Consider the following 25,544-nt stretch of genomic DNA (forward strand, 5'->3'; position numbering starts at 1 on the left):
AGGTAAGAAATACAAAATAAGAGGTTTGATTTCATGTTCCACCACACATGTTATCTGTATGTTCAAATTCCCATCCCCAAAAAACAAATGGACAGTCAAAAACCCGCATTGCTGTTCTTCACACTGGAAAAACCGACCCCACAAGGTTTAAACGAATACTTTGATTTTGTCTATTTTGCTGTTTTTGCCATGTTACTTCCATTTTCTCCTCAGTACATATATATATTGTTTTTCAAATCCCTAGGTTTATACATATTGCACCAAAGCTCATGACTTTATTTTCATTTTCGATTCTTCGACGTCCTCCCGTCATGTTTTTCTGACCAATAATATTCAGCTCGTTCTCTTTACATAAATTAAGAGTATCTGTTTTTGTGAACAAGAAGAAGATAAGAACTACATATTTAATTAGAGGCGCCTTTTTTTTACCCGCTGATCCCGAGGTAGGAAAAATAAATATCCAATCAAGGTTGCTGTGTTTAATTTTATGAGAAATCGCATGTTCGTACCCTTTAAAAACGGTAACATTTCTGTTAAGCAGAGTTTCCTCTGCTCTGAAAAAGTTTTTTTCAGGAGATTTTAAACTATTTTATTAAGATTTCCGCATTAGGGATTTTGAGTCTTTGAGCCCCGTGAGAAGCGATCAACAAGAGCCGACAGATGCAGACACACTACTGACCTGCTCTACTTTGTGGAGCCAATCTTTGTTGGACGCCAGCTCAGCCATAAAGGCCTGATGTTTCAGCCACTTGCTGTGAAGGTTCCTGGCCTCGTCATACGACGTGTCCTGAGCCGTCAGCATCTTCTCGTTGATCCACACAGTCAGCTGAAGTGCGGAAAGGAAAAGGGAATATTAAGGATTAGCCAAGCATTAGATTCAAATCCGGGGTCTCACTTGTAGAAAACCGAACCGCAAAGTCCCGTGCAAGCATATTTTCTCGACTTGAGAAAGTCATGGAAATGTCAACATTTAAAAATTTCTGCAGAGGTGACTTTTTGTCAGGACTCAAATTCTTTATCTTGTCACCGCAGAGTATTTACCAAGTAGCCAAATGGGAAACTTATCTCGGAAAAAAAAGAAGATACAAATTAACTTGAAGAAGTGAAACGTGTTAAAATAAACAACGTCTTTGGCAAATTGACACCAGATAGAACGATGATGAGTGTTCTCAAGGTGAACAATTCACCAAATTATTAGAGTCAACAAATGCAGAACTCACATCTTGAGTGTTTTGCAGGAAATGTTGCAGATCGCGGTTATCTCTGAGTTTCTGCGACACCTCCTGGGCCCGTCTTTTATTCTTTTCACGCCTGAAGGTCAGAAACAACAATTAATTATTTTATCTTGCGTCTCTCTTGCCTGAATTTCAAATCCGACGGCAGGAATCATTAAACAGACTGACATGAAATAACCGGCCTCTGGAATAACATTTTTTTTCAAACACACACGCTCTTACGCGACCCGCGGCTGACCGACAAGGGATGGAATCCACCAGAGTTCCCCCTCCACATGGAAAAACACCTGACACAGTAACCCAGATCTGTTTTTTTGCACAACAGTGAATAATAGCTTGCACTTTAAGATCAATATCCATTATTGCGGAAGCCCGGCGACTGAGCTGAATTGCAGGAGTTAATGCGAAAAGCATCGCCGCCCTCCCTCCTGCTTCTTGTCGATACTAATGAAACAGTGATAAGAGTGCAACCTCACTAGCAAGCCCCCTGAACCTCCGAAGAACAATGACTTGGGATAAACAAGCCCGCTTTCACGCGCAAGATGAGGATCCGAGCGGTACGACGCCAGATGATAGTTACTGATAAAAGTAATGAGAAAAAAAAAATTCTATTCATCACATTTTCTATTAAAAAAACAAAACAAATCCTTTTTTTTTCCCCCCCTTTTGATGAAGAGACGATAAATATTGTGTTTAAAGAACTATATAGCATTCAGAGACAAATCCTTTTAGCCTCTTATCCAAATTTGATTTTTACCACCGCTATCTATTAATATTCCTCGGGAGGGGAGAACAACAGGGGTTTCGTTTTGCGATCTAGCGCTCCCTCGTCGAGGGCAAGTATTTACTTTTCAATCTTGCATCAATTTCTGCTCATTTCCGTTTTGTTTGTTTCATCACTTTATGCACTTAGGATGGAATCGGAACTCAACTTTAAGGAACAATAAAGCAATATGGCCATAATAATGTGTTAAAAACAATTTGTGTCTTATAAAATAATCGAGAAAGACGCTTGATAGAGATTTAAACATTAGCTATGTGAGCCTGGTACTTTTGATGGTTACCCTCATGCTGCCGTGTTGAAGAGCTAATGATACTAGCAGTACTTTTTTGGCACTTTCATAAAAAATGTGATTAAAACAAACAGAATCATTGAAGTGAACCGATTAAAATGAAAGGACAACATAAAATCAAAACATATGTTCCAGAAAATGATGAAAAAAAAAACATTAATAAATAGTTTACATATATCGAAATATTTCTAACAAGCGATCTGATCTTATCATGCCAACTGCACTTCATTTCTTTTCCTGAAAACGTTTCACCTTCACGAACTGAAGAAGCCTCTTGAATGCATTTAATTGGCTCTTAAATGCATTTACGCAGCACGTAAATAATTAAGACGACATGATAATATCTACTTTTGCTATTTCAAAACAACATTTCGTTCATCAATATTCTAAACGTAATTGTTCCCCCTAAATTTCTTTTTTTCCTTCAAAATTGACATCTGTTTTTTTTTTTCTCATGTTTATTTTCAGGATAATACCGTTCTGCTCCTTTTCAAATGGATTCAAATGGTCATCGCCCGACTAAATTCTGTTGTTTTTTTTTTTTCAGCAATTCTGACACTTTTACCAAAGCGTTGTGATTCTGCAGGTACTTCTAGGTCGGTACAAGGTCGTAGAATCTGACACGGCCACCAGGGGGGTTTCAGGAGCCTCATGAACACTTCCAAAGTGAGCCTCTCGCTAAAAGAGGCCCGCTATTATATTGCCTTCTGCATTCTGTATGAGCCTGTGGCATTTAAAGCATTTTTCATTTACTCGTTTGCTTGTATTTTGGTCTCTGTTTTGATGCAATGAATTGCAATTTAATACAGTTTACCGTTTTGTGTCTCTTGTGCGGCATTTCCTCCAGTAATTTTGAAAAATCTGGACCCAGGCGAGCAGAATTTAGGGAAGGCTTTCAAAGTCATGAATTCTAGCCCAGGGTTAGTTTACGGAATAAAAAAAGAATAATCAAAAGCACGGAGAGAAAATATACCGTTTGAAGTGAATAGCTTTTTTGTGAACAAATGTGGTTGAAATGACATATAAATGATGTATTTCAACGCAGGAGGATCAGGGTCATATGAGAAAAATAGTCGAAAAAGAAATGACGTTGGAGTAAGAGTTTAAAAACGAGAGGAATAGATCTTTGCGATTTGCGCGATTCAACCGTGACCGAGCACGCTTAATTAAAACGCATTTACCGAATAGCGTAATAACCGACCTGTCTTTAATCGAGCCCAGTTTGTCTTGAACTTTGGCGGCGTACAGGTTGTTGGCGTCCACCAGCCGCTGTCCCCCCAGCAGAGCTCCATCTATTTTGTCCTCATTGGCCTCCATGGTGCTCGCAAAGTCCTCGTGCTTTTTCAGCGCCTTCTCTGCTCCATCCAGGGTGTCGGGCTTGTCAACGTGGGCCAAGGTGTATTCCTGGAGAAACCGCATCACATATCATTAAAGGGGAGGAGGGAGACAAACGCGGGTTTGCCAGAGCATGAAAAACATGCGGCGTAAAAACTGACCGCGCTACATTTTTAAATACCACATTCTGCGGCTACAAGCTTGACATAACTCGAGTCGTGCGGCGCTTTCCAGTACCTGGTTGTTCAGGATGGCCTCTACCGCCTTGCCATCCCTCATGAACTGCTGGAACCCGAGTCCCTGATCCAGTAAGTTCTTGCGGTTGTCCCACATCTTCTGCAGTTCGTACCATCCGCCGTCCAGGCCGTTGAGCCTCTGCTCCAGCTGCTGGTACTGAGGATCTGCCTCCTGATCCTGGACGACCTGAGCGCCGGTGTCCCTCACGCGGTAAAAGTCTTCCTCGTGGTTGTTTATGTCTTCCCGCACAGCATCGTGGAGGCTCAGCTGCTGCTCCGCCTCCGGCAGCGTGGCGGGCACTTCCTCCGATGCCACGGCCTTCTGGGTCTTGAAAAGCCAGGACTGGAAGTCGTCCATGTCCTGAAGGAAGGTCTGCAGCTTGCTTACCTCGCCCAGTGAGTCCTCTCTGTCTTTCAGGGTTTGTTTAAGCGCATCCCAGGCGGATTCCAGACGCCCTCTGCGAGCCAAAATGTCGGCCGCGTTCTCCGGGTGGTCCTCGGCCAGATGTTCGGCCTCTTCTCTCAGGAAGATGAGCTTGGATTCGATGGCGGCCAAATCTCTCTCGATGCCAAACAGCTTTCTCTGAATGGTCATGACGGCCGCCAGGTCATTGCCCAGGTCCTGCGTGGACTCGATCACCCTCGTCTTATCTTTGATCCACGACTCCGTCTCGTCGCACTCCAGCCCGTAGTTTTGCAGACTGACGGCAGAATCCACTTTCCTCTTCTTGTCCTCTACCATGGCCTTGAAGGCCTCCCACCTGGAGAAAACACAGCGTGGACAACACTTCAGTGACCGGTCACGTTGTGTTACATTACCTTCCCTAAAAGTTCGGAACACTTGGCACGACTCTTTTGTGTTTCGGCACATTTCAACGCTAGCTGAAAGAATTCTCTGACTCAATTTTGAAAAACATCTAGGTTTTTCAAAAAGTGCATTCTATTCATCTATAAACCGTTTATCATTGGGATATAATTCATTCATGTTTTATTGCATGTCTAGCTCTTAATCACAGCACGCACTTTGCAGAAAACCATCTTAAATTCGGTCTTTACGGGCCAAAATAAAGTCTCCTGCCAATGTGTTGATATGTCTGCAGGTACAGAGAGGAAAAAATATTGATCTTTGTGTCCTATTTTAGTTGTAACACAGTATATCTTTAAAATACCTGTTATTCAGTCGGTTCTGACATTCCTTGACCTCTCTGGTTCGAGGGTGTCTGCTGTCCTCGAGCTGTTTCACAGCTTTATTGACATCATCCACTCTCGTTTGAACATTCGCCATATCTTGGGCTAGAATGCACAATCTGCGAGAGAAGAAAAGTGTTGGTCGGAATAGAAACACGCACACACCGCTAGTTTTTGGATTTTTCAGCTTCCAAGCCCCTTCAGTAAAGGTGCCGGAGAATCAAGACCTCCAAAGTCCTGTATTCTCACACACAATTTGGCTTTTTTTAGGGTGTATCCTTAGTATTTGTTGCTCAGTTTAAAGGTGAATTAGATCATTTCTTGCTTGATGTTCTCTGGCCAATTAAAGCAGGGCATTTTGTCTCCAAATACGAAACTATTCAAGCAATTTGGTTTGCTAAAAAACAAATGAAAGCAGCTAAAATATACTTCAAAAGCAAAATCCCCCAAAATATTATTAAACTAGCCAAAAGTGATTTTTATTTTTACCCAACAGACGGCAGAAAATGTCCTTCCGCTGCTGCTGTAGAGTTGTTTTTTTTTGACATTCATCATATATTCAATTTGAACAGAGGCCCTGAAAATGGTTTAGACTTTCGCAACAGCCACCTCTACTTTGCATACCTATTTTGCACAACTTCCAAATCCTCCAACTTCTCGGGAACCTCCAAACCCACGAGCCACGTCTCCTTCTGGCCCATCCAAAGCTCGCAGGCGTCCGTCTCACTGAAGATGGTGTAAAGGGCCATCGTGTCATCCAGCTTCTTCTGCCTCAGGTCGGCCAGTGACAGCAGCTCCATGTACAGGTCCTTGATGTCTTTCAGACGTCTCTGGATATCGGGCGTGTTCTGCAGCTCCTCCGGCAGAGCGTTGGCCTGTTTGGACAGGGCCTCGATGGTCGCTCCGTTCTTGATGGCTTCATTCCTCAGGTCGCCGTGGCGCTTCAGCAGCCGCTGGGTCGTATACTCGTCGTTGCCGACGTCATCGCCGGTCATCTGTCTCTTGGCGTCCAGCAGCCAGGCTTTGAGATCATCGGCGTCGCCCTGAAACTGGAAGAACCTCTGGGTGTCCTGGAGGTTCTGTTTCCGAAACGCTGCCAGATCCTCGAGCTGCTGCCACTGCCTCTGGAGATTGTCCATACAGTCTTGAATGTGCGGAGATCCGAAGTGTTTCTCCTGGATCATCTTGTCTCCCTCGGCCGTCACCTGCTGAAGGTTGGCGCGACGAGCTCCCAGCTCGTCCTCGAAGGCGCTGTGTTTGCTCTGGAGAACCAGGACACTCGTCAGGTCTTTGCCATAATCCAAAGAGGAGAAAATATGCTCTTTCTCCTTAATCCAGGTCTCCAGCTCCGCGACCTCCCAGAGGAGGTTCCAGAAGCGACGGGACTGCTCTAGCCGAGCTCGGCGCTGGGCAGCCAGGGCGCAAAGCTCCTGGTAGCAGAGATCGAGGTGCTCCACCCTGTCGCGGATCACTTGGGGATCACATGGTTTATAGCCTGGGAAAGGATAACGGAACAATCGTTTACCGATTTGCCCTTCTCTCAGAGGGAGAACGATTACGACACATGACAAAATTAACGAAAAAAGGGAGCGAGTGTAGACGTTTCTACATTGCACGGCATATACTCAATTATATTCTCCTCTGCTGATTGATAATTTTTTTTATTTTTAAGCTCTTCAGTCATCTATATCCTTTTAGGGACAAAAACAAAAGATTCTTTTCCTTGAGAAAAATGGCATTGTTTTCTTCAGCTCTTGCGCTAACGCCACTTGTTTGTCAAGGATGACGGTTTCAGTTTAGATGCTGATCAAAATGTATCGTATCGTACGCCTACATGAACAGGTGAACGATGTGAATTCACAAAGGCTAAAAACATCGTGCAGTTTATCAAAACTGATCTGATTCAATTTTGTCGGCATAATCGCCAAAAGAAGGCTGCGTCGAATACATTTCAGATCTACTTTTCTGATTTTAGGTAATTTATGTTGGATTTTGATTTATTTATTGCTGAATTTTAAATCCTGATGTGTTGATTTTGACTGATTTATTGCATTATTGTTTTCCGATCTTTGGTATGTACATATCTTTTGGCATTTTTGGCCTTCCATAATTACTCTTATGGAGCCTGTTTAAAAAGACGTTGCAACAGCTTTGGTCAATGTGAAATGACCATTTATCCTGCAGAACGGTGTTTGACGTTTTCATCTGTGAGGAATGAAAATGCTAAAAACATATTCAACATACAGTGTATCACGGCTCCCCCCTGGGAAGCCGTGATAAACTGCACAACCGATCCAGTGGATCCAAAATAAATCTAATCGACACCAGCTTTGACACTTACTGTCGCCATTGGCGAATTTAAGCGCACTTGCGCTGGCGTTCTGGACCCTCTCGGCCTGCAGAGCGATGTCATTCTCAACCAGAGCATGTTTCTGCAATAAGTCTTCCACTTCCAGCAAATGTTTCCCGAAGTCAGGAGACATGAGGCGAGCCTGTGGAGAGGAGCGGACACATCGAGACTCTGAAGAGTCTGAAAAGTCATCATGATGATGAAGCCTGTCTTGTTCTGTACCTTCATCTCATCCATCCAGCTGATGATGTACAGCATCTCCTGGAAGATCCTCTGCAGTGTCAGGTTCTTATCCAGTCGCCCCCCGCGGGCCTGAAGCAGCTCCTGGAGGTAGTCCCACAGGCGGAGAACGTTGTCTTTCCGCACGTCGATACGCTTGCAGTCATGGTAACGCTCTGACTCCAGCTCCTTCGAGATGTCCACCAGGGCCTGAACGCGCTCCTCATAGGCAGCGATGTCAGTCTCGATGGCATCGTGCTTCTTCTTTGCCGCTTCCACCGCTGACAGGTCGTAGCCAAAGTTATCCTGAAGGGAGAGCAAGTTAGGGCATGAGAAAACTTCACTGTTAGACGCACAGCTCCGACGATACCGCGGTAAAGTTTTGCCGGGTTATTGTTGCATAAAATATGAATAAAGATTCAAAAGTTTGTTGCACATTTCGAGCAAAACAACAAGAAATTGACGATTCCGTCCGTGTATACGTCTACGAAGAGCAGTACGACCCCCCCGGCCCGAAACGAGAAAGCGACAACAAAAACAGATGATAAGAGTTTAAAAAAAACGGTCACGTGAATGTATTTTATTTCAAATAATACCTGAGCCACCAGTCTCTGGTTCTCAACCAGCCAGGTTTCCCTCATGGCCGCCTTCCGGTCGAATCTTCTCGCCATCTGCTCCAACTTCTCCTGCCTGATCAGCTCGTCTCTCAGGACACGTTCCCGCTCATGTTCGGCCCTCTCCAGCCTCTCCCACGCCTGAACTCGACACGTTGACGAACGCATGAATATTTTTGGAGCTCGACGGGTAAAAACAACTTTCTACTTTTACCTCAGCATGTCCTAATATTCATTTTATTTCCACACATTGCCACGGTCTAGTGATAGATTTTGTCTGAGCTCTCTCACCCTGTTGATATCTGCAACCAGAGCGCCCTCTTTAGGCGTGTACACCCGTTGGTTGTTTGCCCTCATTCGACTCTGGATGGTGAAGAGAAGCACTTCGAGGTTACCCTTCTCCTGGAACCTGTTGAACGCGCACGAGACACAAGCGGTTGGTGAACTTCTCCTCGAAGATTTGGTGGTAGGGCATATTCGGACATTTCTACCCCAAAACCCCAAAATAAACACCCTTGTGTATCACTTGCCTTGTATGTGACGGAAGCTGGCGAATATCATCTAAGCAGGCCTTTAAAAACTCGCCTTCGATTTGTATTAGATTTATTAGATTCTCTGGAGGTTATCACAAGTTACTTTATATAAAGTTGGATTTCTCTAAATGTTTCATGAGATTAAAAATTCAAATCAGACGGAAGGTATTTTTTGGCAGTTATGAAAAAATAACCCTTTCCGTCGTTTGACCTTTTTTTTTTCCCTCCTAGTCATTCAATTTGTCAATTTGGTATTGATTTCAGATCAGATTATTGTTGCTCTGTTTTGTTTTTTTTTAACTGTTCTGTGTTTCTAGACTTGGTCCTAAAGGCCGTGTATTTTGAAAAAGTCAGACGTCCAGGTTTCCGTCATCCGACCTTTTTTTTTCCCCCCAATCATTCAATTCGTCAATTCGGTTTTGATGTCAGATCAGATTATTGTTGCTCTGTTTTTTTTTTTTTAACTGTTCTGTGTTTCTAGACTTGGTCCTAAAGGCCGTGTGTTTTGAAAAAGTCAGACGTCCGGGAAACAGTGTGACGATGCGGACTGGGTTGACTCACTTGGGTGGCTTCTCAACAGTGCGGTAGGTGTTGAAGGCTTGAAGCTGCTGCTGAACTCCTGTCAGCGAGTTGGCGAGTTTGCGGTTATTCAGCACAATGATGGTCTGCTCGATCCACGTCAGCAGGTCTGACGCCAGAGTCTCGTACTTGTCAATCATCTTCTCGGTCTCGATGGCGTGATCCAGAACCTGGAGAGGACAAGAAGGCGGTCAAGGGGAAAAAAAAAAAGTAACAAACGGATTTGAATCTACGTATCGCGTTTCCTCCTTTACCTTTCCGACCCTCTTGCCCTCGACGGCGAGCTGCTTCATCTTGGAGAAGTAATGGTAGAATGCCACCACGTACGTGATAATGGACTTCTCATCCGGGTTCTCTGTGAACACATCTAATAACAGAATGGCGGCCCAAGTCAGTCCAACCCAACCCGAACTTTTTTTCCGTCGAGGTTTACGCTTATAAACATCGAGTCGGTCACTCGCCTTCTGGGTCTAAAAGTTTGGTCACGCCAAGCTGCTGCTCTGCTACATTGAATGCATTATGCAGGTTGTGTGTTGGGTTGGACCTCTTTAGGCTATTATAGTCCACCAGATCTGGCCTGGTAGAAGAGGAGAGTCAAAGAGGAAAGAGAGGATGACGGATGAAGGAAAACGAGGACGGGAGACACTTAGCAGACGCGGTGTGTTTACGTTGCACGAGAAGCCGAGAGCTGGTAAGTGGATTCGATCATTCATCAGCCTCTTACCTGTGTTTGTGTATGAGAGCGTTGAAGGCCATGCCGTCTTTCCAGCTGGTGGTGAAGTTTGTTATGTTGACGTTGGGGTATCTATGAAACGACAGCCGGGAAGAGGTCAGACACGGAACACGTGGAACGTGAGCGAGAGGCTTCTGAAATCATCGTTAGTTTGCTTTTTCGCAAAGGAACGTTTCGCTTTTCATAATAAAATTCGCACATGTGCCTCGACCCCGAGAGTGAAACGAGAAAACGGATTCTGTTCTCCTCTCGGCGAGACGCTCGCTTGGCTTCGCACGACCGATGCTTGCCTCTCGTCGAGGTAGCCTTGCTGATTTGGATTTTAAGTGCGAGTAAAATTGAGACATAAAACGGAGACATAAGGAGCCGCGGTAGGGCTCAAAGAACCGAAAACAACCCTGAATCAAGTTGAACATTTGCAACGTTAGACTCCCGTTTTGAATCCCGAAGAAATATTTCCGTCAGATTAGCATCGCTAAAGGTGACACTCACCCTGCAGTTTTCATCTGACACCACAGAAGAAGAGCGTCCTTGGCCGATCTTGTTTCCTTTTGGTCGGCTTGGCCCGTTTCCACGACGATGTCCTGGATCTGATGAGGACAAGCACAGCTGGATGGTAAATAATGAGGCTCGACTCGTGACTCCGACGGTCCCAATTAAGCCCGGAACAAAAAAAAACTAAGCGACGGCGACATGTAAGCGAAGGTAGGGGACACTTTGTCACACTTTGAAATACATCATTTATTATTGCTCGAGAATTGGGCGAGACAAAACTGGAAATGCATCATTGATGATATCTGCAGGCTCGATTCTCACGAATCCAAACCGGGAGTCCGGCTGATCGGTAATTGTCGGAGTCTTTATTTTCACCGCGCAAAGGACAAATAATTAGAGCGGCGATGGGATGTGAGAGACAAGGCTTGAGAGAGGGCTAAATTTAGCCTATTTTGGTTCTCTTAGAGACTGAAAACACTCAGACAGGACAGAGTCACCTCCTTTCTTCCCTGCTTCTTTTATTTATTTATTTGATTAAAAAATACTAAATAATACAGGAGGCCACATTGTTTGAACCAACATGTCTAAAAATAACAGGGCCGCTGTCAAATTAAAAATAAATATGTGCCCCCCGCGGCAAGATAAAAGAGTCGAACAGACGCGTTGTGATGTTCGGGATGTGCTTCTAACAGCAGATAATAATGGCTGACACCTGACGGACAAACGGCGGAAAACATTCCCCCGACCGCGAGCCGAAGCCGATTCCGCGCCGTTCGTGCAATGAATCAAATCGCTCGCAGTTTTTCGATCCATTTAGTAAATCGTTCTGGTTCAAACAGCCGGCGGTTGAAATGAATTAGTTTGCCGATCGGTCTCTGCCGTTTTGCGAGCTGTTTCCGTCCTCGTCCCGGGTGTTGTGTGTCTTTGTGTCGCTATTTCGATGTTGCCGGATCTCATCGAGGAGGAGCGGACGCTTGTCGAGGGGGTTTAACCCGCCGTATTGATAAGGTGTTTAAACAAAATGTGCACACACACTCAAGTGACTCCAAACAATCAGACGCTTGCCTGTCAAACACGGCAACTCGTGTACTATGGCAGCATTTCAATGCAAGCAGAGGAGTGATAATAGTATAATTAAGGCATTGATGAATGTGAAAACAGCACACCGCCGCTTTGTTTGTAGAATTTTATTCTAATTTGCATTTCGGTTCTCTTAGATTGACCCGATCCAGCGTTTTGTTTCGTTTTTTTTTTTGTTTTTTTTAGCTTCCAGCTTGTCCTCGACTCCCCTGCGCAGACAGGGAGGTCAAGTGAGCCGAATTAATTCTGCTTCGTGGTTTTTCCGGTTCATAGAGCAACTATCCCGAAAATTTCGAAGACACGTTTAATAAGAAATAAAAATGGATGAAATGAAGTTGTTTATCAAAAATCTGGACAGGCGCGGAAAATCTCTTTTCAATCTTGAAATAAAAGCTTATGCCGAGATGTCGGAAACGACGTATCTGATAAATAAATCAAACTAACACTCGGGTTTGTCCTCAACAAGATTAGTCAAGGTTAAGTTTATATCTAGATGTTTTTTTCATTTTTTTCCTCCTAGATTTATGTGTATATACTTTTCGATTCACTTATTTCAGATTTACCAACGATTCATGGCAAATTTCGGACTAACTTTTGTTTTGAAAATTCTAGAAAATGTACATTTAATTTCCCGAGAAGTTTACGCTTCTACTTGTGACATAGAGCGACTCTTGTCGCAACTTCCTTCATTGAAAAAAAGGGTTAATATACGCAATTCTGCCAAATATTATCTTAGCCAAGAATCCAACGGGGGTTAGTTTCACCTGGAAACGGAGGATGATCGTCCAGATGAGGCCGAGGATGAGACGATGGTTGCCGTCGACGATGTCATGGGAGCCCATGTTCTCCAGGTGGACTCGCTGTTCCTTGAGGAACTGCAGGGCCTTGTCCACGTTCTCCAAACAGTGGATACGCATTCGACCTTTGGTGGGTTTTGGCTGGAAACACAAAGTTTATAAAAAAAAAAAGAAATAAAAAAAAAAAAAAAAAAAAAAAGAGAGGAAAAATGTATAATGAAGAGACTATAAGGAGACGGAATAATCTAAAGAGACGGAAAAAAAAAAAAAAGTTAAACTTTCTTACCAGCCGCTCACCAGACAGCACTTCCAGCAGTTTAATGAGCATCCGTCCATCCCGAAGGTCCAGGTAGAGGTCGGAGATGCGGCAGCCGACCCGGGACAGGATTGAGTTGACCCATTTGGTGAACGTCTTCTTCTGAACCGCCTCACGCTCATCTGGAGGGGGCACCAAGTTAAGAAAGAACATGAGCCTTCATGAATAATGCAAAATCCTCACAGCTTTCGGAGGAGCCGGAGTTAATTTGTCTGAGGAAGGTTTCGCGGAAGACACAGAAGTCTGACCGGTCGAATGAATCCTCAGGGCTGCGTTCGGCTGTCCGGTCTTGTTATATCTTTGTAATACCTGAGTATTATGGCCGTACAATACATCCATACATACTGAGCATCTTCTTACCTTGACCTGGACATTTTAAGATTAAAAATTGCAATAAATGAGTTAAACATCTACGTGAAGATGTGGAAAATAGCCTGACAAAATTCAATTTATTATTTTTTTTTTTTGTCCCTTTTTCAAATCTGTAAAATCGAGATTTCAGGCTACTTTCTTTTTGTTTTGAATCAGATTTGGTTCGCCCATCTAGCCGTCACGAACGGGGAACGAAAGGCATCGTCAACTCATACATTTCTTCTTTTTAATTTGTTTTTTTTTGAAAGAGCCCCCACTGAGAATACGATGCATCTCTTTATTAGAGCCTGTGCTTTATGTCAATCCATAAGTAGCAACATCATTACTCCATTAGGCTGCTGAGATTTCCCGGAAACAGCGGCGAAGGAGCCGCTTCTGACTGCTACGATAAATCAGGTGCATAAAAAGGCAAATTAAAAAAGTCAAGCGCAGGTGCCTGTCTGCCGAATAACAGAATGCAATTTTTCACGAGTGTTTTCCGCGGGGGAGGGTGAGCGTCCCGCAGAATGACAAGCTCGCACCTCGCGTCAACTTAATGCGCAGCAGATGCGCTACCTGCTCTCGGCCAAATTCGACGAGAGGAATGAGTTTTTCCAAGCCTCCGTGGCCAAGCGATGGCTCCTGGGAGAATGTTGGCTCTCTGTGAATAACGGTTTAGACCTGCTCAGTGTGAAAAGTGTCTTCGGAGAGCGCCCATTATGACGATGAAATGCAGATTCTAAATATCTCGTATTCCAACTCGGCCTTCGCAATTTAAACGATCCCTCGCCGTACAGACAATTCGATATTCGGTCGTTTCACCACCACGCCATCTATTCATTTTCTAATTCTTGTACTTTCAGTTGACAGTTTGCTCTTCGCTTTGCGGTTTTCAAAACCAAGGTTGGCGTTTTCTCCGAGCGCGCTGAAAATCAAAGTTTCAAGTAGAAATTCAGACATCGTGTACTCACCGTATAGTCAGCGAAAGGTTTTTAGTTCATGAGACGATTCAGAAAATATTACAAATAAAACAACTACAGCTGTAATAATCGAGCAGTCCGGTAATACAATGTAGAAATCTCCATGCCCTCTCAAGAACAGGACATCAAAAAGTTAGAAGCTGACGGATTTACGCCGGAAATATCTACTAGAAACATTCATTTCAGGACAAAAACACATGCGGTGACATTTGGTCCGACAATAAGGAGGATTTCAGGTACTTGGGGTCAACAGTCCAGAGTAATGGAGAATGTAGAAAAGAGGTGAAGAGACGGTCCAAGCAGGCTGGAATGGGTGGAGAAAAGTGTCAGGAGTTCTACGGGATAGAAGACTTTCAGCCAGAATAAAAGGAAAGGTGTACAAGACAGCGGCGAGACCAGCGATGATGTTTGGACTAGAAACTGTTCCAATGACCAAAAGACAGCAGGCAGAACTAGAGGTTGCAGAGATGAAGATGTTGAGGTTCTCTTTGGGAGTGACCAGGATGGATAGGATCAGGAATGAGGCTATCAGAGGGACGGCACATGTTCGATGTTTTGGAGAGAAGGTCAGAGAAGCCAGACTGAGATGGTTGGGTAAAGTAACAGAGGAGGGATAGAGAATATATTGGTAGACGGATGCTGGAATCGGAGCTGCCAGGCAAAGAGAAGATCGATGGACGTAGTGAGAGAAGATATGAAGGTAGTTGGTGTGAGAGAGGAGGATACGGAGAAGAGGGTTAGATGGAGAAAGTTGATTCGCTGTGGCGACCCCTGAAGGGAAAAAGCCGAAAGAAGAAGAAGAATAAGGTGACATTTGGTCCGACGAACGGCATTCAGGGGTTTTTTTTTTTCTGGATACGATTATTTGAATCCCAAAACATGTAAAACAGAAACCACTAACTATTGCTTCAAGAAAAGTTCTACCGCTGTTGACACATCGTGGCAGAATTGAAAACGACACGGCAGTAAGATGTTAAGATCGACTCCGACCCGTCTCGGCTTTACATCCGCCCGCGACGGCCGCGCTCGTCCCCGAAACGGACAAGACAACCGCCCCTTTGAAATGGAAAAGTTTCATCGCGAAATAGCCGCGCTCTCTCGGAACAACTTGGTATTGATCTGAAGTGACCCTTCCCTCTGTGAGGGGGACAAGTGAACCCAAACTATGTCAGCAAAATGCCCATCAGAGCAGAACAGAACCCTCTCCATGTAGGTGTCAAGTGTTCCGGACCTGCGGGACCCACTTGTCAAGAACGTTCGGGGGGAAGCGGGTCGTCTGACCGTATCATTTTTTTTACACCTCTACGGACCAAGACCTCCGGTTTTCACACCGCTGCTCCCACTCCGTAAAACTCGCACTTTGACTCACTGACAGTCCGATCACGTTCGGCGGCAATCCTCTCCGTCGCCGGAGAGCCGGCGTCGCCCTCGTCGAATGCGAACGAACGTCCGGATCGTTTTTAAATTGCCGATCTTAATAGATGAGTAATTGACCTTTAAACTGAGGCTTTTCTCATTACTTTTACCAGCGGATGATTTGTGTTTGCTTGTAAAAATGATCTCTCGCGGTTCTTGATATTACAAAACCTACAATGCAATGTGACATTTAGAAGTCTTTCAATGTGTATCATTATGGCGCCCGGTCAGACGTTGCATTAGTAATCACAATATTAATCATAGCGGATGGGCATAATTGACCTATTTAGTATTTCCTTCAATTTCTCCTCCATCATGTCATACCAGTTCAGTTCGGAAAGAGTTTATCAGGTTATCGTCTTCCGCGCTCCTTACGTGAAATGTCACGTGACTCGTCAGTTCCACCTAAATATGGTTGCAAACTCCGAGAAAAGAATTGCATCCTTAATGACGGATGTAATAAATGATTCAGACCGCGGAGACAGTGGAGAACTAGTAAGAAATAGCTGGATGATGGAGCAGATGGAGAAAAAGAAAGTGTTTTTTTTTTTTTTTTCCTCCAAAAAGATGGGTAATTTGAATTAAAGGTTAATGTAACGAAGAAGACCGATGGATCAGAAGGAAATGAAGAGAGAAAGGCACTTTCGGTTTTAATCCGAAGAGGCGCAGCCAAGAAAATAGAGCAGGATAGAGTATTTCTGTGCTGCTAAAAATGAGCCGGTACGCATTGTGGCTCTTAGCATCATCAAAGAAAACTAAATCACAAGTAATTGTATGTAAAACACTGCGCAGTCTAAAGTAAATAAATGATGTCTCATTCTGCTCCCCGAGGCAAGAGCAACAGCCTGCGTGACTCCATCTCATCCAGCGGGATCACAATGCCATGAAAAAGTAATGGCCATTGAAACATGCAAATAAGCTCCATTAAGTATAGAGCTGCAAAATATGTGGAAAAAATAAGGATAAATAAAAAAATAAATGATATCATCAAATGGGGAAGACCGTCCAACATTATCGGTATATACGATGATATACGCTTGAATTAGGGATGGGTAAATCGCGTCAGGTCAGTTACAGACGCGGTGGGGTTTTTCCTCGAGCAGAATGGGAAGTAATTCGATTCCAACTAACGCTGCATTGGCGGGAAAATCTCAAAATATCACCGATCTGACCCGACCTTTTATAACATATTCATTCAATTCTCGTGAAAAAAAAAAAAAAAAAAAAAACAGGTTTTGATACATTCTCATTCTGGTTTTGCCTGCAGACTTTTAACAGATGTAATGATATTTTCTTGCTAAGATTAAGGAACATTTCTTAATGATCATTCAGGCATCGTCTCGGGTGATTTTTTCGGAGTATCCTTTCTATTCGGAGTAACTAGTAGTCGATTTTAAAGCTTGAAAGAAAATATATTTTAAAAAGCAAAAGTATTGTCTGTGGAACTGTGTATCGAAATCCCTCGAAAAATACACAAAAATAACATATTCAATACGTATGGATATATTTTCCAGCATTCTAACTAAGTGTTGATTTACAAACGGTCACATCATCATATTTCAACTGACTGGAGGGGGAAAAGAGGCTGCAACATAATAAACCAATAAATCTGTGACAAATGTGCTCTTTTACTTTTTTGCCTGCAGAGGAATTTTCAGTAGCTCTGCAATAAGTAAAATTAAAGTGCATCCCCGATTCAGATCCGTGACAGACGCTCCCGGGCACGAAAGAAACACGGACCGGCGGAAAGGGAGGAGGCGCCGCCTCGCGCTTGCGTCCCGACGCGCCGATGCTCAATATGACAAGGGCTGAAACAAAGCCCGCAGCATCAGACGAGTAGCTTTTGTTTCATCCCAGAATTCATACGGAGGCTTTACAGACGCGATGCGTTCACAATCTGATGGTATGAGACTTCAAATCTGCTGAGATTTCATTCTTATCATCACGTCCTCTGCTCGCCGGACACGAGTACAGCTTGTTCCTTCGGGGTCAAGTCCGGTCTTGGAATGACGGCTTATGTGTTTCGTGCCCTCGACTCATGATGGGATTTTTACCAATTTCAGAAGCCTTTTTCCTCTTGTTGTATAATTTGTTTCGGGTTATTTTGTTTGCGACAGTTATTTCAGTAGCTACCGGGGATATCTTTCACGAGACGATGATCTGCGTCTCGACCGGACGAGTTGAATCCTGAATCGATGTCAAAATGACTTTTAATATCGGCTATTCTGCAGGACCGTCTCGGAAAATTAGGATATTGTGATGAAGTTCTTTATCTTCTGTAATGCAATTGCAAAAAACAAAAATGTCATACATTCTGGATTCATTACAAATCAACTGAAATATTGCGAGCCTTTTATTATTGTAATATTGCTGACTGTGGCTTACATCATAAGAAAACTCAAAAATCCTATCTCAAAATATTAGAATATCACGAAAAAGTCATTTTTGTTTTATTAATTGCATTACAGAAGATAAAGAACTTTAGCACAATATCCTAATTTTCCGAGACGGTCCTGTGTATATCCATATTTCTATTCATTTGTGCCATTTCTGGCTTCGTTTTCTGGTTTTGCTGACAACTGATGATAAAATGTCACGTCATCATCACTGGAAAATGAGGCCAACCCCTAAGTGAATACTGTAAATAAAGGTTATGAAATGCATGAAAAAATGCTTGCGGTTTGCAGTCGGTCTCGAAACACACGCAGCTCTATGAACGTTCTCCTTTAACAATATCAGTCCAGCATTACAGAGGCACTCAAACACTCACTTTTGTCAAGAAACCCACTTCTGGGACAAACGCCGACAAGGCGGTCACTTCACATCTTCGTTTTCAATTTTATTAACATTGTCCCACCGTCATGCCTTCTCAGCTGCATTTCTGTGAGACAATACCTAACCATATATTTTCTTCTATCAGATCAAAATATGTATAAGCTAAACGTGACCGATGGTAAGTTGCGGACGGCAAAATAGTCAACTCGGTGCATTGTTTTCCTGCGTTTTTGCATAATTTAACTAACTGGGTGCTGGAGCATCTGTCATAACCATCTTCTCCCGCGCCCTTCCGATGTTTATCCACACTGACTGGACGGTAGCGGCGTCTTGTCTCCGCTGCGCAGCATCCCATGTCCAGCTTCCTGGCTTTCTCTCCTTGCATATCAGTACAAGACTTACTAAACATTCCTCTGTTTCACATGCTTTTACTTAAGTAATCTCTCATCCACTCTTAGACTCCGGTGAAAGCCCCATGACTTATTCATGCTGATGGATTTTCCCTGTATGCGGCCCGAGCTGTGTTTTCCCACAGTCAGCTCTTACTGGACTTGGCCTAGTTGTCAAAAAACACTGGGAAAAAAAAACAAAAAAAACATCAACATACCTGAGTCATGGCAGGATCAGCGTTAACCTGTCCTGCAAGAGTGCTGAAAAATGTTGCGGGAACTGTCCGAGCATTCAAATAATTGGACTTCAACTGCTTTGACCACAACCGGGATTAAAAAAAATGTTGAATGCATGAATCAAATCAAAATAAAAATAGAATAAACATGGACATCTTGTTACTATAATATCAAACTCATCACCAGATTACAGACCACTCGAAGGGGAAGATGTACCGGTTATAACCGGCACGTTGAAGGTCGAGTTAACAACTCGGTGGAGCCAATCGGGTTTTAAGAAAGACAAAAAAAACAGACAACGTGACATCGGTTAGCGCAAAAAAAAAGCATCTTCATTTCGATTTCGACCTATTTTCTTTTCAGCCGAAACCGCCTCCGTTGTAAGAGCCGAATTAAAAGTAAATAAGATGTGATTGCATGCATAGGTGGATCAATACCGGGGCTTGAACACCTGGAAAAGCTACAAAGTTCACGGTTTTGTGCATCAATTTCCGCTGCACTCTTCAGAACTGGTCAATACTTTGAGAAGAAGCAGAAAACTGCATGTTCCTCCTCCCCCCCCCCATCTTTTACCTTCTCTTACTAATGCACTTCTGTCACGGGGGACTTGGGTAGCATAGTGCAGGCTAACGAAAATCCACAGCGACGGCAGTGTCTCATTTAAAATCGTGATAACGCAGGTAACGTAGAAACCGATTCTTCGTTTTGTCGTTTGCTGTCCAGCCGTTCGACGGTTCAAAACCTATTAGCGTGTGTATGATCGTAGAGGAGGGTCGTATGTGAAATAAGCGACGAGATTAAAATGACAAATAAGTTCATTATTTAAGAGTGCTTGCGACGAATGCCTTTGGAGGGAAACGCGTCGCAACCTTTTTAGGAGTTTGCCCGATAAATTATTTAAGGCCAAGTCGGTGAACAACTGGGGCAAACCCACGGCTTCCTGAAAATAAATAAGTTACAACCCGGTACATTTAATAAAAAAAAAAAAAAAAAAAAAAAAGGGCCGGCGCCGTGGAGGCCCTGACTTCTGCCTGTTTTTTTCGTCCGTTTCTCTCGGCATTCTGGCAAACTCACCCTTGTTCACATCACCGCCCGGCCTCCCTGCGATCGCAACACAAGTTGAGGACGGGAGGGGCATGATTACAAATGTGGCGTCAGTGAAGAAACACACACAGGTGTACAAACACACCCACAGCTCCACTACTAGGACCCTGTACCTTGCAGCTGCCTGAAGCGTCCGTCCAGGATGGAATTGAAGCAGATGTTGGAAGTGCTGTAGCTTAACCAGCGCGCCCTCTTCATACTCTTGGCTGAGGAGGAAGAGGAGGAGGTGGGGTGGTGGTGGTGGTGGTGGGCGGGGGGATGGAGCGGCGGGTGAGCGGCCCGCTGACGTCTGGGAGTGCAGGAGGAGGACGAGGACGAGGACGAGGAGAAAGAAGAGACGCCCGCGGGCGTCGCCGCGACGGGGACGTGCAGGAGGGTACCGTTCCTCTCGGGGAAATGTGCCGGCTCCCGCTGCCTGCCGCTGTTGCTCCTGGAGACCTTCCTGCTTTCGGGTTTTTGGGCCCGGTGGACCGGCGGGGTGCTCCTGCTCCGGTTGCCGCCCGCCCCCGCCCGCGGAGGCGTCTCCTTGTCCGCCGAGACGTACGGCCTGCCGGCATCCTTGGTCCCTCCGCCGACGCCCCGGGCGGCAGGTGTCTCCCTGCCGCCGGCCTTCAGGCCGATCTTGACCTCTCGGAGTCGCGGCTGGCTTATCGGGGCCGAGCGCAGCAGACACGGGCTGCTCATTTTCACCCCGAATCGACGACGACGACGGCGAGGAGCCAGAAGAGGAGCTCGGCACTCCACGTCTCTCCACTTCCCCTGTCTCTTGGCTCTCTGTCCTCCTTTCCAGATCCCTCTTGTGCTTCCTCCTTCCCCCTCCCTCCTTCCTCGTTCTTTCTCGCTCTCTCCGCACCGCTGTTGCGATGATGCTGTGCCTCCACGAGGGCTCAGCCTTCACATTGCGGCGGTTCCTCCGGCCCCATCCATGCATACAATATGTCTCAATACCTCCACGTGCTCACGATTAGCCTCCGTCTACCTCCCACGCGGCCGTGACGTCACCGAACGTGTGCGTCGGGCGCCAATAATTCAACATAACACTGTAAGTCTCAAAGGAATGTGTCTTTTTTTAGGCTTGTGTGAGGAGACCGGATATTCGATAGGGTGTGTGTCTGAAGGCATGCAGGGCACATAATCCCGAGTTCACAAGCCGTACATCAGCGGTGGGTGTCATTCAGAACCTCGCGCATCTCCTGTCTCACTTCACCTCTCCGCCTCCTCCTCTTTCTCGCCCGTCTCTTTTACACCCTCCCTCTCTGTCTTTCTCTCTCTTTGACAGGAAACACTGATTACGTTACAGAAACATCAGTGCGGCAGCACTCCAACAAAATATTCCCTGCACCTACATCGGCTCAGACGGACAGACTCATCATTTAAAGAGACAGCAAGAGGAGTGGGCCGAGCCCTGCTCAGAACAAACCATAAAGGGAGGATACAAGCCATCATGGACACTATTGTTTCATATGATATATATACGGCTTGCGCTAAAATCCAGGGTAACAGATTCATTGAAACGTGAAGATTTCCACCTTTGCGCCTTGAAAGTTTAAAAAAAAAAGACTTCATTGCTGTTTAACAGATAGTGACCACTGTGATACTGTATCTGGCTGCAGCTCCAAAGACCTCTTTATATTTGTAGCCAGTCACGAATGTCGGGGTTTATGTTGATGCTCGGGGTTGCTGGAAATTTTGTGGGTGTGGTTTTGGGTGCGAGGAATTCTGTTTTTTTTTTTTTTTTATCTGGAATTGAGCGGGAACAGTTAGTTGTATTACAGGCTTTTGTAGCAACAACAACTATAGCTTATTAAACGGACATTTTACCGTCACCTGGGCGTTTCCCTGACTAAAACGCTACGATATGTATGTATTTTGCTGATGATGGTAGAGCATTAAACAACCAAAAAGAAAAAAAAATCCTCTTCTCCTACTAAACAGGTTCTGACTCCAGAGACGGTTCCATTCAAAGTTCTCGATACTTTGGTTTAATATAGCGAATCGGCATACGCTGCCATCTGTTCGAAGCAGAACCATCTGTTCTGCCATCAACAGAGGGCATTGTAAGTATCTCAGTAAACACATACTTATATTGAAGGAATAAATCACTACTTCTGCTTGTCTGCTTTGTTCACCGTTGTTACCGTATCATCCCTCACCTACTGCTGTTGTTACAGCCAAGCAAGAGGAATGAGTTTTGCGGTAAATGTTTAGAAGGGCTCAAAGTTAGTCGTGCAAACAAGCACCCTGCAATTTCTCCATGTTCCCAGAAACATCACAAGTTGTGTACTTGAGAGCGATTTGATATAAAACCTTCACCAACAAACCTAAGGTGTGCTAAGCAGTGACGTGCAGTCGGTAGAGGCAGGGGAGGCCGGGCCTCACCTGTCATCATGTAAAGAAAAAAATGCAAAATGAAAAAATATATTAAATGGTTATATTTATTCAGTGATTTGTACTATAAAGTTTCACCATTTTTAGTTTTTTTTTGTTTTTTGTTTTTTTTACAAAATCGCTGAAAAAAAATTCACATTTACCGTTCAAGTTGAAGAAGAGACGTGCGGTGACGCATCAACAAGCCAAGCCCACTATGGATTGCGCAACGATTCTGCTAACTGCGCTAGCATGCTAAGCACCGAGACCGTATTGCTGTCTCTGTGGATGTCACTATTAAAAAAACACTTTTAATACGTTAACTAAATTTCCATTGTTTAGCTGATGTGTCTAATATTTTGTCAACCATTGTAACGTTTTTCCCGTAATCATAAAACGACTGCAAAGCGACATTAGGTGAGGCACGCAGTGACGGTGCCTCATGGTAGGGGGCGCCGCTGATCCCAGGGATCCTTCTTACTACTCGGCTACAGAATAATAGAATTAGCAATAGCAAGTTACAGTAAATAGTTAGCAAGTCAAGTGCAGCCATCCAACTATTTTTTTCCCGATCTCATCGGGCTGTATAGCTCACAAACGGTGAGGGATGAATGTAAATCTCCTGGGCAGCTTCTCAACTTTTTGGCCCAGAAAGATCTCAATCAAACCGTTCCTGAGGCGACAAAGCTGCTCCAGACGGTCGTCACCGTTCCGGCTTCGACAGCATCGGCGGAGCGTTCATTCCCGGCACCGAAAAGACTCAAAACATACAGTCGGAACAGGATCGATCAAGGACGACTGTCTTCACTGGCAGTGATTTCCACTGAGACAGAGACTTTTAAAACTAGAGAAAGAAACGGACGACTTCTACAGGCAAGTTATCGATGCTTTTCTTCAGAGGGAGCGGCGCATGGACTTCCTTTAAAACTAAAGGTAAGAGATAATAACGTTATTTTCTTACATTTGCCTTTTTTGTATGCTACAGTTTGTACATATAACGAATGCTGATATGATATTTTACACAAAACATGTCAACTGCTGCCAATAAAATGGTGAATAAGCCACTCTGTAGGGTTCATATGTTTGTAAATCTGACTGTGATGGCGTCAGTACCTCACCTGCCATGAACTTCACCGCAAGGAGGTAAATACCTAGTAAATTGGGTAAAATACACCACTCAAAATCGGTTACTCGTCAAAATCTTCTCGTTGTGGCAACTGGACTTGAATTTTTTTCGCTTGAAGACGCTTCACCCCTCATCCGAGAGGCTTCTTGCGGGGAGTTTTTCCGAATATATATGAAGACAGGCGATGTCAGTTTTCTGGCCGGTGAAGACAGACAGTTGATGAGAGGAGTCAAAGAAGCCATCTTTGTGCAAACAGAAAAAACATCTCTGAACAGAGGATGGGGCTTCAGACACAACCTTTCACAAACGTGTAACCTACTGGGATCAATAACAAGGTGGATTTGCACAGACGGTCCGTCTGCACCCTCAAGACAACCAGGAAAGATTCACCACCAGATCAAGCTGGAACCAACTTCCACATGAGTTCATGTGATCCAACAGGATTCACTCCTTTGTTTAGCTTTACATTTTCACATTAAAATCCAGGTAATCCCAGAATAGTTGCTCCTTCGTTTCTGCCGATCGACTCTTAAATTCACGTAGCAATCCACCATAACCCAGACCCCCCCGAAACCTTAGCGGTTATATTCGGAAACTCCCCGCGGGTCATTAGAACCGAAGAAACCTCTCGGACGAGGGTTGAAATTCAAGCCCGGTCGCCGCGCCGAGAAGATTTCAACAAGAATCGCTCTGAATTCTTCTTGCAGCCCCCTCACCATGACCTCCTCGGTGTCCAAAGATCTACAGGCATGAGTTTGGCGACACCCTCGGCTCCACGTTTTTTTTCTTCCATCACAGAAACTTTGCTATTTTAAAGCCCGGAGCAGCCGGCCCACAGGTGGGTCCAAGCTTAGCCAGAAATGCCAGAGATCCGCGCTATGAGAGCCAGACGGGCAGGCCAGCTGTCCTTATCGGTCAGACGGGAATCATTCTGGGAATGTGAGAGTGATCCTTGTTACCGCAGTGGGTACAGAGGAGTGTCACAGTTGCTGGGAGGGTGTGTGTGTGTGTGTGTGTGTGTGCGTGAGACACTATGAGGGACACACAAACACTAGCGGTCTTTATAAAGGAACGATCTGGAGTTCAGCGAATAGAAGTGTAATCATAAGTTACTCTCTGACACGTTTCCGAGAGGACGCGACCTGTTTGCTATGCGGACGCTCACCTGCGAGGGCCTTGATGCGTGAGCGCTCAAACAGCCTGGCGGAGCTGTTGTCATTGTCGAGTTCTTCATCGGAGAGGTCAAAGCGGGTGTTGATGCGGCTGTACTGCTGCGTAATCTCCGCGTTGTCAAAGTCTGTGGTGGAAGTCATGGCGGTCGCCAGCGTGGTGAGCGGGACAGGGGACGGCAAGGCGGCGTCCTCAGGTGCTCTGGGTAAAAAGCTGCCGGACCGACGGGACGGAAATAGCCAAGTTGACTTTGAGCACTGGAGGTCTGAAAACACGTGAGAAAGGAGACGAGTATATCCGGTTCAGTAAATTTTCACAAACAAATCAATTGGCATTTATTCTAAAAAGAAAAAAAAAAAAAATGCGTTAATAGCATAAATGTGAGTTCTTCCTTGCAAAAATCCAAGAAAATTGAATTTAATCATCCATACAGTGAATGGTACTTGGGACACAAAAAAGCGATACAGTTAATGAAGTGGATCGACACTTTTTGTATGATGAAAAGAATAAGAATAAGAACAACTTTATTTATCCCGAAGGAAATTGCCAGAGTTTCAAGTAAAACATAACGATAATAGATAATAGTAGGAAGGAGGGAGAGTAGGAAATACAAATAAAAATATAAAGTGTCAAAGTCAAGACTATAAAAGTGTTTTAAGGTCTTAAAAAGTACAAAGATTTGAATATTCCCTTTGGCTGAAGGAAGAGGAATTAAAAAGTCTGATAGTTCCTCTTCCTCACCCAGATTATCAGGTTAAAGCGACCATCATTGCAGATTGGGTCTCACACTGAATTATATGTTATATTTGTTTTGTCCTTGCACAGAGCGTATTTCTTGTTTTCCTT

At 44.5% G+C, this 25,544-nt stretch overlaps 1 protein-coding gene across 2 annotated transcripts in view; it reads right to left on the bottom strand.

Annotated features, from left to right (window-relative positions):
- sptb (spectrin, beta, erythrocytic) overlaps positions 1–25,544 on the bottom strand; it is a 69,531-nt gene that overhangs the window by 31,642 nt on the left and 12,345 nt on the right. Inside the window, exons 2-19 of one of the 2 annotated variants that reach the window (XM_086156630.1) lie at positions 24,694–24,963; positions 12,754–12,905; positions 12,435–12,608; positions 10,588–10,685; positions 10,087–10,167; positions 9,824–9,939; positions 9,617–9,729; positions 9,345–9,532; positions 8,542–8,659; positions 8,233–8,391; positions 7,640–7,942; positions 7,409–7,559; positions 5,692–6,562; positions 5,049–5,186; positions 3,881–4,640; positions 3,510–3,712; positions 1,221–1,311; positions 680–826 (exon numbers count right to left, since the gene is read on the bottom strand). In XM_086156630.1, coding sequence (XP_086012756.1) covers positions 680–826; positions 1,221–1,311; positions 3,510–3,712; positions 3,881–4,640; positions 5,049–5,186; positions 5,692–6,562; positions 7,409–7,559; positions 7,640–7,942; positions 8,233–8,391; positions 8,542–8,659; positions 9,345–9,532; positions 9,617–9,729; positions 9,824–9,939; positions 10,087–10,167; positions 10,588–10,685; positions 12,435–12,608; positions 12,754–12,905; positions 24,694–24,841 — 4,011 coding nt within the window. In that variant the 5' untranslated portion in view covers positions 24,842–24,963. Of the gene's footprint in view, positions 1–679; positions 827–1,220; positions 1,312–3,509; positions 3,713–3,880; positions 4,641–5,048; positions 5,187–5,691; positions 6,563–7,408; positions 7,560–7,639; positions 7,943–8,232; positions 8,392–8,541; positions 8,660–9,344; positions 9,533–9,616; positions 9,730–9,823; positions 9,940–10,086; positions 10,168–10,587; positions 10,686–12,434; positions 12,609–12,753; positions 12,906–20,148; positions 21,268–24,693; positions 24,964–25,544 lie in introns of those variants that run through there. The other variant, XM_086156641.1, reaches the window with a different exon arrangement.

Source organism: Fistularia commersonii, chromosome 1 (genome assembly GCF_037954325.1).
Source record: "Fistularia commersonii isolate RoL2024-O1a breed Wild chromosome 1, RoL_Fcom_v1.0, whole genome shotgun sequence".
NCBI lineage: Eukaryota > Metazoa > Chordata > Actinopteri > Syngnathiformes > Fistulariidae > Fistularia > Fistularia commersonii.